At 38.9% G+C, this 17866-nt stretch overlaps 1 protein-coding gene across 3 annotated transcripts in view; it reads right to left on the bottom strand.

The window, feature by feature from the left end:
- BABAM2 (BRISC and BRCA1 A complex member 2) overlaps nt 1-17866 on the bottom strand; it is a 170342-nt gene that overhangs the window by 65282 nt on the left and 87194 nt on the right. For all 3 annotated transcript variants that reach the window (XM_055816664.1, XM_055816666.1, XM_055816665.1), the window contains one exon: nt 14507-14616. In XM_055816664.1, the coding sequence (XP_055672639.1) occupies nt 14507-14616 (110 nt within the window). The remainder of the gene's footprint in view (nt 1-14506; nt 14617-17866) is intronic.

Raw genomic sequence — 17866 nt, 5'->3', positions numbered from 1 at the left:
CTTCAGCAGAATTTGTACCTGCCAAGCCTGAAAATGGGAAACGGATTCTCCTTTTTTTCCTTTAGGATTCAAGAGTTATTCACCTATCTATTTGCTGGTATAATAAAAATCAAAATCTGGGTTGAGAAAATTACCACAAGGCCAACTTTAAAATATTACTATGGAGGCTAGCAACAGTTTCTATGTTATTAATCCAATCAGACAGGTTTATGCCTGTCATCTTTGCCCAGATTTGAACTCCTGTTGCCCAAGAGAATAGAAATTGGTGATGCAGGAAGAAATGCTTAACTGTACAGTATTATTTGCTTGTGGCTCAGCAAGCAGTTAACCACATACGTGAAGCTCTGCCAAGATGTCCTCCTACAACAAAGGAACTTAAAAAAAAATATTAAAAAATCAAGAGAACACAAACACAACCAGTAATTGGCAGATTTTGGATGGAACACTATTCACCTACTATGCGTTCTTAAAATAGAATCCAGTATTTTTACATGGTTTTAGAACTGAACTAAATGAAAAGACCTTTTCTGCTTGTCTTAACATACAATTATAATCAGCTTGCCAATTGCAATATCTATTTATCTCTATGTTTCTGAGATATTCTGGCAGGGGTCAAGGCTCAAAAAATATACTGAATTATTAAAAATACCTTTTTCATGGTGGAAAGAAATGTACTTCTGCATGTACTGAATTTTTTATTTCATTTTCTTTAGAGCATATTGCTGAAATAACAACAGTGGAGATGCCAGTGCACCTAAATGAGTATAGCCTCAAGACAGCCTACACAGCTAAGTTAGGGCAGTAATTAAGGAGGATCACTAAATGGGAAGACATTTTAGGTACAAAATTTGACTATAAAAGAAGACCACATTTCTAAGCCTCGCAACATTTATCTGTTGCAGATTGAGATTGTCAAAGGGCATCTCTTATTTGGTTCTAGTTTCCTAATAATGAAATCTTTCTTACACACATAGACACATTCACACATCCTGACTTATCCCAGAAGGGTACCAAGATGATAAACACATTAAAGTTTGTGAAAAACTTACAAATATTCAGATTAGAAGACAGTAAAACATTTTATCAGTAGAATAGCACTAAGAAAATTGTGTATACTGTATTCCTTGCATATTTTTAAATCAAGCCTGGACAAAATGCATAAAGATTTAACAAAAAAATCCCTGCTGGTACTGTTGCAGTTGAGACATTTGAAGGATGTCCTGTTATCAAAAATAAGAAAAATAAAATGTTTTTGTATTTTAAACACGAGCCACAGTTGCCAATTTGACCATCTCAGAAACATGAGTGGTTAATGATGCAGAAGACTTTTCCGCAAATCTTCTCATAGTTTTATTCTGTTGCTTAAGAAAATACCTTCACGGCACCAGGTATTAAAGGACTGTACACATGCGGTACAAATGTAACCTGTCCAAGATAACTGAGGTAGAATGAAAGAATATATGCACATATAAAAATGAGAAAAATCACCCCAAACTGTCTCCTTTAATAGGTCAGTTGCACAAAACATGCTGTTGCTACAAGGTCTTAGCACAGTGTGCCTATAAATTCTGAACACCCCTACATTCTTGACTTTAAAGGGAGTCAGCTGTAGGACCTTGTTAGATATTAATTAACAAAAAACAGGGAGTTGCCTTGGTGAAAAGTAAACAACATTCCAGTTGCACAGTCTGATGTAATACGGGTGGTTGCATATAGACTCTACCATTAAACTATTAAACAAAATATGCTGAACAGATTGGTAGATGAACAAAAATAGAATGCTAGACTTTCATAGTATTAGTATAATAAGCAAACCCAGGGTAAATCTATCCTTTTTTCTAGCATTTTAAGTGTGCTCAGTTGTACATAGAAAGTACTCAGCAACGCCAGCTGCATTGCCAAGATCATTCATTCACTTCTAGTGACTGGTGTTCTATTTCAGGGTATTTTTTTTTTTCATTTTGCTGTAGTACATGAAATTTAAGAAAGGAAAACACAAATTAGTATTTGTGTATTGAAAAAAAGACTACAAGCCTTCAGTGTACAGAGTTAAAAAGTGCAAGAGATTTCCCTGTACTACGTGCCTTGGTGTGACAAGACAGAACACCACCTATAATACTGACCCAAATTCTTTGATTTTTGGCCCTGTATGGCCCTACACTGCTCTAAATTGTCATGTACTACCTGGTCTCAAAGGACCATGCATAAGCGATACTCCTCAGAATGCAGCAGACTCATAGCCTCGCTTCCTCATGCTGTCCCTTTACTGTGTCAGCAGTGAGATGGGAACTTAACTTTGTACCAGCTCATCGCGACCTCCAGCCAGAGCAAACTCTAGCTAGCAATGTATCATTAAGACCTCACCCTTCTGTGTTGCTGGAGAAACAAGTTGAGACTACCTAAAAAAAGCCTCGTTTATGGGGGACGCAAGTGCTTATGGTTTCTGTTGTTGATTCAGAGTTGAAACAGAAGAATGGCACCTCAAGGGTGAAGAGTACCTTGCTTCCATACCACCACAATAAATGGCTTACTGTTAACGACATTGTACAATACTGCTACAGCAAACTGCACAGCTTCAATCCAGACAGACCTTTATGATTTCAAGCACTGGGCCAACGGCAGCCTTGGGGTGCTCAGACCAGACTTTCAGAGGAGCTACTCTTCCACAGAGAGTAGCAGAACTGTTCCTCAGGGAGGCTGTAGGATCTCCACTCTGGGAAGCATTCGAGACATGGCTGGACAAAGGCTCTGCTCGACAAAACCTGAGCTAGTGCTGGTGGTAGTCCTGTGCCAAGCAGGAAGCTGGGCTGGATGATTCAGAGTTCCTTTCTAACAAAGAACTCTACGACACTGATGTGAAATCTGCCACTTATTTGCTGCAAATGAATTTTCTACAAAACCACCACAGCTGTCACAGGTTAAAGAACTTGATGTATTTCACAAACTGGCATGGCCTCCAAATCAGTAAAGAAATTCACAGTACTGAGAAACATGATCCCTGTTACTGCTGAGACACGCACTCCAAACAGAACAGTCATGGAGGGGAAAAAAGTTTTTTCAATTATATTTAATCCAGGTTTGGACTAATACAGTATAATGGAATTTTTTTGCTTTCACTGTTGCATAAAAAACCTGGTATTTTTGCTTTCTATAAATGAAATCAATTAATTCTAAAGACAAATAATGTTTAAAATGTTTATTTTACATTTCTTTTAAGTGTTATTAAAAAAAGTTAATGTTAAAATGTTTTAAAGTAAATAGAACAAAGGCACTGAAACCATAGACAACGCTAAATGACTGTTCTGGATGTGCAGTGATTCCATGTATCAGATGATTAAATGGGCTGTTAGATTTTCATTGAACAAACAGTGCCAAAACTTTCAACAAGACTTCCTTTGTCGTGATGTACGTTCATCATTCAACTTCCCTCACAGTTTTTATGTCAACTGCAGGAAAAACGGCTACCTGACATGCAAAAACCCAGAGGCTCACTTCTTGAAAATGGAACGCATTTTCAGAGATGTGTGCAGAGCTAAATACAAACAGCCAAACCAGAAACAGACAACACTTAAAAATTAAAAAATAAAAAAATAATTTAAAAAGGCAGTAAGAGAAACGTTGGTAGTAGCTAAGTGAACGAAAACAAGAGTACCAACTGAAAACAACAGGATTTGAGATAGCAGGAAGCGAGTGACACAGTCCTCATCGTAACTACAAGAGAAACACAGACAATCTTTGAGCAATGGAACAAATTAAGAGGATTGCTATATAATTACGCATACACGCCACCTAACCATCTTACCATTGCAGTGTAGAAGGAAAAAATATTAAACTAACAAAAACCAAAAAACCCCACCAAAAATATATATGGGAAGTCGACCAAAAACATGACCCAAAGGAATTACCTCCACCAAACGTCCCAGAAAGCCGTCTTTGGGAGGCGGGCTGGGGCCGCGGCAGGCTGCGGCTGCTGGGGTACGCGCAGCCTCCCAGGGGCAGAGGCTGCACAGCTGTTTGGGTTACTATCAAAGGCAACCACGAAGAAAGGAAAAGGAAAGGAAAGCAAGCAGCAGCCACGCTGAAGAGCAGAACTGCTTTGCACGCAAGTACTTAACATATGGAATAAACAGTACCGAGGCAACACGAGGGAACAATTAGTCTAAACGGTTTTGTAAATATCTTGGACAACTACCAGAAGAGAAGAATACTGAGGAAAGCACTGACTAATTCAGGGGAGGGAAGGGGCCTAGATGGCTTTTCTGGCCTCCTTCTGTCCTTATGTGCCCTGTATTTATATTTGAATGCTTGCATTACCCAGCATATAGGCTATTTAAGGTCAGGAAAGCATTGCAGTAGCACAGCTGCCTCCAGCAAGTAGTGCTTGACATCACTAAACCACACAGAAGAGCACAGCCCTTTTACTGGCTTCAACAGCAAATATCTGCAAGCAGAATTGTTTCGCTCTATTTGTACAGGTTTTTCCATCGCACTGTGGCGTCTGCAGCTTTGGTACTAACAGGGTTTTGCCCACTGAAATTGTTAAATAGCTGAAGTTTCCTCCTCATGTATTTTCAGCAGCCCCTGACCAGAAACTGGCTCGAAGAATTTAGTTTTAAAATCCAAAAAAAAGAATATACATTCTTGTATTCTAAAGTTTCCATTCTTGCCAAATTTAACTTGTCTTCCTCTGTGGGAAGTTTGACACATACTGCATGCACATATTAAATATCACATGAGATCTGTGATTTAAATTTTATAATATCCTTTGTTGACACACATGTATTTTTTCCAAACCACACATAAAAATGTCCCATTTTTTTTTCCATTAACACAACGGGTACACGATTTGTAGAAATCATGAAAGACAGGAATGGTTAATAAACCACTGAAATTAAAGGATTTCAAAACACTGCTCCCCATGTTGCGTTTGATAAATGTCTTAAATAAGCATTTCCATATTTTCCTAGATAGATATATCATTGACTGCACAAAAAAAACCCATAATCCCACAAACCCAAAACCCAGAAATTATGCAAGGCAGGTGGGCCTCACAGTGCACACCAGAGTTTTGGCTCTTAATCATCCAGATCAAAGACCTGTTGGAGCACACAGGTTCCTCCCTATCCAAGTCTTAGGAGTTTCCTCCAACAAAAATCAGGGTGGAGAGTGGGATGCCGAACATCCAGGTCTTTTCCTGACACCAGTTTTGAATTTGACCAGGATGAAAACCTCAGAGGTGGATCCCACAGTTTAGCTGTAGCCTGTGGCAACTTGAAGACAGCAGAAGAATTCACTGACTTGCAGTGAAAGAGAGCAGGGAGCAGCAATGCTCATTTGAGGTACAAAAGGGGACTAACAGATACAAGAAAATTTCTTTGTGATTGGGAGAAAAAAGCTCCACAAGAAAAAAGCCCAAACAAAAAAGCTTCTTTAAGCATAAAAGGAGTATGCAACTCCTTGGATGTAAGGTGGCCCCTAGGCCAGCTCAAACTACCTCCTGTGTGTTTCTTCCAGGTTGCAGATTAATCAGGTCCTGCTAGTCTTCAAGAACTGCTTGCTGTAGAGAAATGAAAGATGCAAAATATATGGGACTTGCATAAAGCGCTGCTCTGCACAGCTTTGCTTTTGGCTGTTTCTACATTCTTCAAAGATCAGCTTACACGTTTTTCCAAAAGTAAACCTACAAAATACAGCGACTCCTATTTAAAGAATTACTTTTCTTAGTTGCCTACAATCTGCACTTTCATTTAAAGAAAGCTGAAGTTTAGTATAGTTACAGTATGCCTGTGTTGGTTTTACAATTCAAGAAATCCTTGTGATTTGTTAAGGGGATTCTCCAGAGGAAAGCTCCTACGAGAGAAGTTCTCAATATTTCTGAAGGGGAATCTGTTACCTAGGAAAAAAATATTCAACAAAGTCTCAAATTTGGGAATATGTCTTTTATACTTATTCTCCAGGTAGGTCTGATACGCAAGTGCTGAAAGGAAGCGGGTGTTCAGCTACCACTCCCATGAGCTGGGTAGCTTGTGGAGTTCAGTAGTGGGACAGACAGTGACTGCCTTGTATGCCTTAAATTAAATCAGCACTACAGTGAATCACATTCTTGACAATAATTAGGGAAAAGGAAACACCCAGAAACCCAGCAGTCATGTTGCAAAAAATCAGCCATGATTTATTTTGGGGAAATGGAATCTTCCTACAATGGATAATTAAGGAGGTATTAAAGCTCCTTTCAAGGAGACATCAAGTTTAAAATGCCACTGATTATTGGCAGGAAAAAGGGAAGCAAAAACCGAAGAAAATAGAGAGGTGGTTATCTAGTACTATTGTGGGGTTGGTACCCTTATGGGAGAAAAGGAGAATGAGCCACTCTGGTAATCTTGAAAGACACACTTCAATCCTTTCTTTTGGTAGCACAGACAAGGGGGCCAAGATCCCTCCGCTTACAGTTTCACTCCTGCCCATTAGATTCCCTGTAGGGCTGTTCCTCTGCCATCCTCCTCAACCCACGCTCCCCATGCCACCACGTTCCCTGCCAAAATGCCAGCAACAGGAACGCAGGTCCCAGTGAGTACTGGCAGCCTTCCCCAGCTGCGGTGGGGGAGAAGACAACAGAGGCAATTAAAACTGAGGTCTTTCACATACAACTTCATTCTGCGTTTCACCTGTTTTAGAGGTTTTATCTGAAAATCCTTAACTCTTCACTTCCAAGCAGTCAGAGATTTCTACCTACTGAACGTGACCATCTGGAAGCAAGCATTAAACAGTAGCTGACTTTTTACCTGTTTTAAGTAATAAAATAGGAAAAGTCTGAAGACAGAACACTATAATGTGCAGATCGCAATTAGAGTGAAGTTCTATGAAAACAACTGACTTAGTCACCATGTTCAGAAAGCAAGCCACATATCCCAAATACGCAAAAAATCAGCTTCAGTAAAGTGTACTCTGCTGAAAGATGGTATCACGTTCTGTAGTGGTGGGCTTGGATTTACATCAAGAACTGGGAAAAATACCCACGCAGCAACAAAAAAGTGGGTTCGACGTGTACTCTAAGAAATTTGAGTTTTCATAAGTCTTGAGTAAATGTGCCTTTCTATACTCACTGCATTTGCTGCCAAGACTAAATCTAATTAACTCATTGTAACTACTGTTTGTCAGTCTTGGTAATTAATAACCAGTTAAAATGGATACAGTTGAACAGCTAAAGCTCAGCTTCGAGCTTGAAGGAAAACCCTCCATGACCTGCTCATGCGATTACATTTAAGGATAAGTTGGCAAAAGTCTCAGACTTGTCAGATAATTTTTAAATTTCATGCAGTCAGTAACTTTGAAGCACTCTTCCACAAGAGCTATTCTGTTCCAAAAAGACAGTCTGTGGAATTAAGCATGTTTAACAACAGAGAAACGACTGTTTCAATTGTGATTTCCCAGCAACTCTCTATTTTATTGTTGTTTTTTGAAGTAGTACTGAACAACAGCACATTATCTATCAAACCACAAATAACTTAGCTCTAGACAAACTCCAAGTTCGGTTGCCCTTCGTATAAATTTTACAAGTCATGTAGGACCTGAATTTTTCATTGTATTTTCAAGAAACACCTACTTAGGAATTTTTTAGGTTAACATTTAACCCCAGTTACCAGTCCTTCTGGCTTGCTCTATTACTGCCATATCAAAAGCCACAAAATAAGAAAAGATGAGACTTGTTCTGAACTTCTCTGGTCAGCCTAACTGATTTTAAGGAAAACATTTCAAGGAGTTCAAGCTGACCCTACAGTTGGCGCACACAGTTCTTTAGGACAAAAGGTCCTACATAAAACTCCTAAAAGATTCCTATTAATTCCTAGGTATGAAAAAAATCCTGCCACCTGTGACAGACAGACAATTCAGCACCAACATGGATTGACTCTGTTCAGCAAGCTCCCTTTCTCCTACAAAAACATTTCAGGAAAGGAAGATGAAATCTGCTGTGTTTCTTATGTCTTGGGGAAGTATCTGAGAAAGGCACTTCAGTATTGCACCATGGATGTCAGAACAGCAATAAAAATACCCTCCAATCCCCAAAACTGTAACAACATAGGCAATAGAAAAGCCAAAAACATATGATGCATCAAAAGTAAGAGTTTTTGTAAAACTAAAATGGATTTCAGTAAGTAGCAAAGTAAACACAATCTAAGAAAATAATGGAAAAGAAATCCCTATTGCAAATAGAAGGGAAGATTTCAAAAGTATTAAGTACTGGCCTAGCTAGTAACTAAGATGACAGTAATTTTCAGTGTCATTGCCAGAATTAGCTTTGACCAATTAAAAGTGTTTCTGACACTTCACTGTACAAAGATACAAGTCTAAACATATGGGCAACAGTAAAAAAACCAAGAACACCTTTATGAATAATACTGCCTGATGTCCTAAAGAAAAATTACTTTGTTCCCTTTTCCCTTCATTATCACTCTTTGTAGGAGGGTAAACACACCTAGAAGCAGCAATAACACAGTAAAAGTGCTGAGGAGGATATTTTAGAGGAGTACAGTTTTACAACGGTACTTAGAAATGCCTGTGTTGAAACAGGGATTATTGCAATGAAACATGGTATACTCATAGCATATGACAACACGAGACAGAACTGGATGTTTAATTAGGGTAGCCTGAAATAAACTACATGTAAACAAGTGAAAAAATGGAACACTAACAGAAAGATTTGTACCTAAGGGAAACAGATGTGTTTAAAACAGCTGAAATTTCTGTAGACCACTTCACTCTAGTCAAAAGTATGTAGAGGAAGGGAGTGGGAGAGGGCTGTCTTGAATCACGCTTCTGTTTTCTTTTGTAATTTCTTGTTAATTCTACTTTCTATACATATTTTTCTACTCTACAAGAAAATCCTTTAAGGGGTAAAGTACTTGGTGTATCCTGTAAAAATACTCCCTCCACCATCAGGTTACAGAACCTTAGGCACCCAAGGCTGACACTCTGAGAAAAACCTGACAAAAACCTCTGAGAAGACACAAACCCTTCTCCATCTTCAGCAAAGTTTTGCTCTGAGACTCCAGGCAACGCTGAACTCTGGATTGCTGCAAAGCATACGCCAGACCAAAACCTGCCCCTTATCTTCTATACAGAGAAACTAGTACCTCGTTACCCAGTAACACAATCAGTCCCACTGAACTGCCTTAAGTATTTCATACTCAATGATTGGGTCTAATTGCTTAGTCTCTTAACTGAAAGAAAGGTATCTTAAAAATCTCACTAACTGAACCATTTAAGGACAGCATTGACACACATCCAGCATCAAAGCACCATTTAGATGATGGACACACAATCTTACTTCTGCGACTGTTTTCACCAAGTGTTCTGTATCACCTTCAGAAAAGAAAGGAACAGGCAGTAAAGCTGAACACCCAGGATAGAAGTGCAAGTCGATCTGTTTCCCCGTCAGTCCCAGTCTACCCTGCTATCTTCTGAAGCTGTCAACAGCCCATCAAAAGGTGGCCGCAGCAACACAGATGATTTTTAGGGGACAGGACGAGTTGCAAAGCAGAGCTAGACTGGAAATCAGGTGCTGGCTGCAGTTTCAGAAGATTTGGATTACAGGGACATGGCACATACCGTATGCAGGATATATCACTGACTCGGGCATTGTGTAGAGGCATGACTAAACTGGGATTAAGGGAAGAGAAAGCCCTGCAAAGCAACAGCTATTCCTGCTTCCCATGTCTGCAAAGATGCTCTGGGATTTGAAGAAGTCACGGACTGTCTTGGCTGCCTACTAACAATCCTACTGAAATCATCAACTCAGATGAATACATACATTTCCACATGCATATAGAAGACCTTCTTACTTCTGTCTTCTACAAAGACAGATACATAAAAAAGCCTAAACATGACCACTCATTTAGACTGTGTATTCATAATCATTCTGAAACAGCAGGCTTCAACCGGCGATACACGCTCAGCAGTACAGCATGCCAACTTTAAAGGTGAATCCCTTCACAGCGCCCCTGCACCTCAAACATAGCGAGAGGTGGTACCTGGCAGTGAATGGGTAACATTCTACGGTCTTCCTTCTCCAACTCCCAGCAGAAAGGACAGGTAAAAGATAGCAAACACCTTAAAGCAAACACACATGTTTAATTTTTTTTTTCTTTTCTTTTTTTCTTTCCCATCAGTGAAAAACATACAGAAACATTCAAAGTCTAAGAGTTCAGGTCAGGTTCTGCCCATATGAGAAGGTTAAACTCAGTCACCGAACTCTGAATACCACCCTCAGTCACGAAGAACCCCCTGGCACAGCTCCCAGACCTATAAAACCCCAACCATTTCAATCCCCAAAGCATGGAGCCTGACCAGTTAAGCAAAACAAGTTCTACTGACAGCTGGTTTTCTTAGCATATTCATGTCTGCGTATTTATCAGAGAAAAGCCCTCCAGGACAACAGTGTTTATGACAGGATTATTTGTGTGAATCCAGGGAACACAGCATTCACTGACCAACAGTGTTTCTACCCTTTTATCTTTTTTCCTTAAAATGTGAACCAAGACAAACTAATTTTTATTTTCTTTTTATGCACAACTCGTGAAGGAAAAATAACACACACATTTTTTTCTTTTTTTTAATAAAAACCCCAGACTTCTGATCCATATTCATATGTAGTATGTTGACACACATTTTAAGCATTAATATAGAAATTAGCTGTTCAATCCTGCACTGACTTTTTGGATTTAGAGTCTACTGACTTTTAATTAATGAAAATCAAATACATGATGAGTATTTTTATTACAAATATCCTTTCCATACATGTATCTAGTATACTTTCACTAGAAAGACAATTTTGGCCAAGCAAGATGCTTTCTATCGACAGGTTTAGAGACATGCTGTGTAACGTGGAAATGTGTCAGAGGCATAAATGGCAAATATCCCAGCAGCTCCTTGTCATGCAGAGGAGTGCAAAAGCAGCCTCAGAATACGTCTGTGCCTAACAGCAGGAGAGGTCAAGTGGATGAGCAAGTGAAGGGCCTCAGGTACTGACACTGCCCAGCTCTCTGAACCTCTCCCCAAGCACAGCAGCCATCAGCTGGGATGAAGAGCATCCTGCAGCCAGTCCCACACCCCGAGGCGGGAGGAGGCACAGGACGAGCTGGAGATACACGCTCACGGATGCTGACACCACCATCCTCTCAAGCTGGGTGGTCAGTCTGTGGGGTTTCCCAGCTTACCACTTCCCTCCAGAAGTGTGCAGAAAATTGTTTTTATGATACTACAGTTATGATGGTAGCTTTTAAACAAAATACATAACAAATACGCCATGTTTTATTTTAACTTAATCTAATTTTTGAAATCATTAAAAGCAGCTGCTATTGGCATCTATCTGCTTATTGATGTAGTGCAATCTAGAATAAGAAGAATTCTTAAAATTATAAAATGAAAGCTTTTTGTGATCAATTTCAAATTAAGGAAAAATTGACTAGCAATTGCTGTTTGATTGTTTGAACAATTAGTAATTAAAGGAATGTTTTTAAATTAGTATGTTTTAATGAAAGAATTAAACCAGGTATAGTTATAAATCATTATTGCTGAGATTTTAATAAACTAACAGAAATGCTCCCCATCCCTAAGTGTGGGGCTGTTTTTTTACTGTAAGAACTGGAATTGACACTCTTGCAGCCAGACACCATGCCATACAAGTCAATGGAACACCCATATCGACTCGAATGAGCCACAATACTTCCCTACTGCATTTTTAACCCCCTGCTTTAATATATGAGCTTTTTCAAGCCAACCGACATCCACCTCTTATGGTTTGGAACTAAGACGTTAGTACATGTCCCTCCTTTTGCAAATCTGTCTTCCAGAGTCTATGACAAGGAGCAGCCTAAGTCTTACTAGTATTATGTTTACTATCCATCTAAAAATAGAGCAAATTTACTTTACAATAACCCTTCAGAGCAAAACCACTATATTCGTATCACTAGGGCTAAAATTTGCTGACAAGATCTGTGGGTATGTATCGTTTTTAGAAAATGCAATGTGGGAAAGCATGTTTATATGGTAGAGCTGAAAAGCAATGAAACCCCTTGAGAAAGCAGGAGATAACTCACGTTACACATACAGGCCCTTTGCTCTTATATCTCTACAAAGCTGAAACATTTCTATCTGAAAATGTTTTTTCATACGTCAGGAAAATGCTATTCCTGTTTGCTCGTTCTTCCTAAGGTGAAGAGAGTTTAGTATTAGCAAAATAATTGTGGGAATTTGCTATTTTTCCTGTTTTGTTGAGTACTTGGGAATGTTATGTTGGGAACTGTCAACTACTACTTACTCCACCTCAAAATCTGCTGCATACAAAAAGAATACACTGGTAATTTGCTTACATGGCTTTTGTAGATGCAATTACTGTTAGCGGCAGGAAAGAACTTTTATAAGCAGAACACAATTCAAATGTAACATGCCATGGCCTCAAGTCATTAAACTAATCCTCAGGCCTTCTTGAGGCTTTTTGTACTTTTGGCAAAAACTATAAAAAAAGTACGCATTGTTGCTTCAGTTCCCAAACACTGGAAAGTTAAATATCTAGACTGTCAGCCCCTGCTAAACAGAGCAGAGACTTCGGGGAAAGAACAACAGACAACTGTATCTTTGTTATTAAAGTGCAATCGAACAAACATTGAAAACATACCCATACACTTTTTCATGGCACATAAGAAGTAGCCAGTAGAATAAAGGAAGGTGCAACAGCTCACAAAGAACGCTGGTATTATGGGTTACCCATATCTAGATGCTGTGACAAGTGCCTTACAAATGCATGAGAACAGATTGAATTAGGCGAGTGAAGTATCTCAACTTTGATACATAGATAACATGACAAGGTGTGGCATGGAACTCTAGGGTTTACTGGTATGCTTTTAACATGACTACATAAGCTACAAATGACCAAACCATAAATAAGTCAGACACGTCAGAAATGTACTAACACCACTCAAATATCTTTCTGCTATATTGCTCTACATCACACGTCTAAAATCAGATATTCTTCAGGGCACTAACAGAAAATGCCACACTTTTAGGAAGACAAAGAGTTGCTTTGTATTGCTATTCTGCTTGGTATCAAAAGGTCAACATCTTTCTTAAGATACTACTGAAAGTGGGAAAATAAGCAATGTATTCATTAGCACATGGGTCATTTAGACAAACATACCTGGGTGGCCTGAAACTACATTTCAGAATCAGCATGTGACTAGACCTGAAAATACAGTGGAAACTAGTGACAGCCCATTTGCTTTTAACAGCAGCTGAGCAGAAGATCCCTTTGGAACTAGGTTAATTACATATTTGACTACAATTATTCCCTCAACTAATATTGACAGAAAGTAGTGAATTGATAAAAATATGAAAACATAAAATCTGCTAAACATATTGTGTGTGTTTGCATGTGCAATCTACATTTTCTTAAATAATCTAGGAAGTCTTACGCCTTTATCTAAATCAAATCTTGAGGTTTGTTTTTTAAATTGTTTCTAAAAGTGTATCCAGACCAATGCCCTGTTAAGCAAAATGTCAAGATACCATGTTCTTTCAGTCACACAAACTTATCACTGAGTTATTACAAAACTAGTCAGTGTTTTGTAATAGTAACACAGTAGTCAGTGTTTACTATCTTTTCTTCTCTACCTAGAAGTGTCATCACCAGTTCAGAGGAAAGTCATTGCAGTTAAACAGAAAAACAAAACATCACTGAAACAACGCTAGACCAGTTTGACTGTTGTCTATCTGAACAGTCTAACGTAGTTGTGTTTTTGAAGCAGACATGACAAGACTGAGATGCTGAAGCAAAGGAGAAGTGTTAAGACACTCTTAATTCCAGAACTGGAAGAAGAGAAATTTAATGAAAGCAGACTGATTTCGAATCCTCACCCTTCCATTTTAGGAGCAGAAATTAATTTCTCAGCAAATCTGTTTGCCAACTGGTAAACAGACCAGTAAGGTTCAACACACTTTTCAGATAGTCTTCTGAAAAAAAGTAACTTAGTAAAACTGCAAATTCCTCAAACATGGTTGAAGTGCTTTAGCTTCACCAACACTTTATTCAAATGTATTATGTTTACACAGAGAACTTACCTTCCCAAAATAAAAAGAAATTAAAGATTCCCCCCGAAAAAATGCTATCAGTATGTTGTACCATAGAAGGCACTCAAAATATACTGCTACAGAAAAACACAGCACACTTCTCATAGATTATGATGCTACAAGAATATCACATATAGCCAATGATTTTTCTTCATCCATATGTGGTCCAGCCTTAGATACAAAATAGCCAAAAGAGGATCTGTCATTTCTCCACCACACACATACTTGCAGTAATCACTATAACTTTAAGCGATTTAAAAAAACCCAGTACATTATCACCTAGCCAACATTTCTTACATATATCAGGAAAACACAGAAAAGTTCAGAGATAAAGTAGAATAAACACTACTTTAAATAAATACTTTTAAAATAAAGTCTCACTCACTGTTCAATACGCGGGGAGAGGTACAGCTTAGGAAAAACCTGAGTAGCTTCTGCATCCTCAAAACTAACAGAGAGAAGTGCAACATCTTCTCCAGGATCTTCATTCACATCCTGTACATAAAAAATAATAAAATATAAAATGGCAAATAACAAACTGAATACTTATAAGCTCACAGATAGCAACTAATGTATCAAATACCAATTTATTTCGGAGACACTTAAGTGAGGAATTTAAAGTGTAACCGTTGAAAAATAGGTTGCAAATCTTTCTTACTGTATCAGTACTTAAAAAGACATTATGCCATGCTTAATTTCTTTTAAAATACCAATTAATTATTTTTAATTATTTTAATTTTAATTTAAAATTAAAATTTAATAATTTATATTATTATTTTTAATATTTTAAATATTAAAATATCAATTACAGTGTTAACAAGAGTACAGTAGTGTAGCTCTTCTTCAAATAGCTAAACTACATATTTCAGTAAAGATGCAGATTTCACTTTTAAGAATTCTTGGTTTCACACTAACATCAGATGCAAATGCCAAAGACATTTTTTAAATGTTATAATATCACTGAGTTATGACCACAGATTTTACATTTGTTATTTTTCAAAGTAGTATATGATCCAAAAATTCTGCTGTACTCAACTCCTACTTCTCTTGTGGAAGAAAAACGTTTTTGTTATCAGAAATTTGTATCTAGAAGTCACTGTCCCCAGGTTTCCAACAAATTAAACCCATGCATTACTTTCAGCAAAGACTGCACACTCTATACTATCAGGGGAAAAAAATAAAAATCCATGCTAAATACCATGACAGTCAATGCATTCACAGTTGAGGCTTTCTTTGTATCAGAACAATCAGTTACAGTTTTGGGATCAGCTAGAACAAATTGTTTCTGGTTAGGACTGGACATCTCTCCAATTCATAAATCACATACAGTATGAACAAGTGTTTTTCTGCTACACACATCATTTAAGCTCTTGACCTCTAGTTAGAAAGTAATGAGTTAGCAGTGCAGCCACCTTCTTCGCCAGCAAGTAATATGGTGCCACTTGCTGCTCACAAAGAAATCCTTTGACATGTTTGTGCATATGTACATAGCAACTTGCCAAGATGCATTTGTTTTCATCCGTTTTGGAAAAATTATGAGAGGAAACAGATAACCCAGCAGATACGTGCTCAGAGCAAGATCAACATGGTGCAGTGTGCCCTGGTCTGCTCTGTCCCACAAGCAGCTGTGAGGAAGGAACATGCAAACCACTTACAACACTGCAGACCCTGTCGTATCTGGGGAGGTTAAAAAAAAAAAAAAAAAAAAAAAAGTGACTGCTCAGTGGTTTCAGGAATACAGTCTCGTGCCATTTAAAGCTTTGGCAGGACTGAAACTGTTAACGTCCAGAGAGACTAGCTGCATACCAGCTATTACGTGCAGAACACAACACGCCAAGAAACGTAGTGATAAGCTGCCCTGAAGAATGGGTCTTAAAAAAGCCTAATTGTCTTAGATGAAAAATGAGACAGAGATGACAGTGTTTTCTTGAATTCTGCCTCGGTGTGCATCTCACTTCTGACAGCTGAAAGAGAAGTGTACTCTGAAATGCCTATAAAACCAGTGCGAGCACATTACGGCTGGGAATCAGAACATGGTTTTAACCTGAGGTTGCAGGACAGCACTCCGTATGAGTGGTGAGGACAAAAGCTAGCTGCTGTCCTGCTGGGGTACGATCAGTTTATGGATGGGATTACATAACATGGCTGCACATAACAGCAACAGACAGGGCCTCATGACCCATGACGTTCCCATTGTACTATCATCTACAGTAGAAGAACCACCACAGATTAAAAAGCCTTTTTCAACAAGACAAACACACAAATGCAGTCCCCCCCCGCCCAACCTTTTCCCCAGTATTTCATATATTTCCATCATTAAGGAAAAAAAGATTAAATAAAGAACAGCCTTTACTCCTGGAGCTGAGTGTGGCATTAACTGGATTTCCCCATTAATTTGCTAATTGTCAAACAAAGGAACTATTAAGACAGATTAAGTAGTAATGCTAATGATTACAAAGATATTATTTTAATGGGCATTCTTCAAGAGATGACAAGCACATATAATCGTTTGGTTGATGAGAAGCTCAACACGAGCCAGCAACGTGTGCCTGCAGCCCAGAAAGGCAGCTGTACCCTGGGCTGCACTAAAGGAAGTGTGGCCTTCCCGCACTGCCGCGGTGCTTCTCCCCCTCCGCTCCACATGCAGAGACCCCACCTGCAGTGCTGCGTTCAGCTCTGGGGCACCTAACAGAAGAAGGACATGGACCTGTTGGAGCGAGTCCAGAGGAGGCCATGAAGACGACCAGAGGGCTGGAGCACCTCTCCTGTGAGGACAGGCTGAGGGGGTTGGGGTGGTTCAGCCTGGAGAAGAGAAGGCTCCGGGGACACCTTACTGCAGCCTTCCAGTGCCTAAAGGGGCCTGCAGGAAAGTGGGGAGGGACTTTGTACAAGGGCTTGTGGTGGTAGGACAAGGGGTGTTGGCTTTAAAGTGAAAGAGGGCAGATTTAGATTGGATATAAAGAAGAAATTCTTCACTATGAGGGTGGCAGCGTGGATGCCCCATCCCTGGAACGATTCAGGGCCAGGTTGGATGGGTCTTGGAGCAACCTGGTCTAGTGGAAGGTGTCTCTACCCATGGCAGGGGGAGTGGAACTAGATGATCTTTAAGGTCCCTTCCAACCCAAACTAGTCTGATTCTATGATACAATACATTCACTCATGTATGTATAGGGTTCTTCCGAGAGCACGTTCTTTTGTTTGTAATTCTTTTCAAATAATCTGCTTCTACAGAATAGAGCCTATATGCATTTTACAAGCTACACAGACAACCCCAAATTGATTTAATCTTGCATTTAGCACTAGTGCTTAAGTTCATGTGCACACACAGATTGACACCATGCATAAGACCAGTTTCTAGAATATCATCCAGGTGCTTACTGATCAAAAATAATCAAAACAAATCAAAAAACAAAAACCCACCCCAAAACAGATTAGGTGAACACCGCTACAGCATCCACTAACCCATACAGTAATATTATATTATATTTTCTACACTCACTAGTGGCTTCTTTAATACGAAGATTTATGCCAGAAGAAAAACACCCACACATCATAAATCATCACGGTATCTTTGCATGTTAAGCTGCCATAAACTGATGTGGGTACTAAGAGCAATAAACTGAGACATGTTTTTTTTTCATTTACAAAAATAACATACTGCAAACACTACTGTAACTCCTGTTGCCAGCACAGCACTGCATTATGTTCATACAGCTACTGTCCAATGCAAATTTGACAAAAAAAT

The sequence above is a fragment of the Falco peregrinus genome, chromosome 11 (genome assembly GCF_023634155.1).
Source record: "Falco peregrinus isolate bFalPer1 chromosome 11, bFalPer1.pri, whole genome shotgun sequence".
NCBI lineage: Eukaryota > Metazoa > Chordata > Aves > Falconiformes > Falconidae > Falco > Falco peregrinus.
This window is presented reverse-complemented; position numbering and strand designations above follow the sequence as displayed.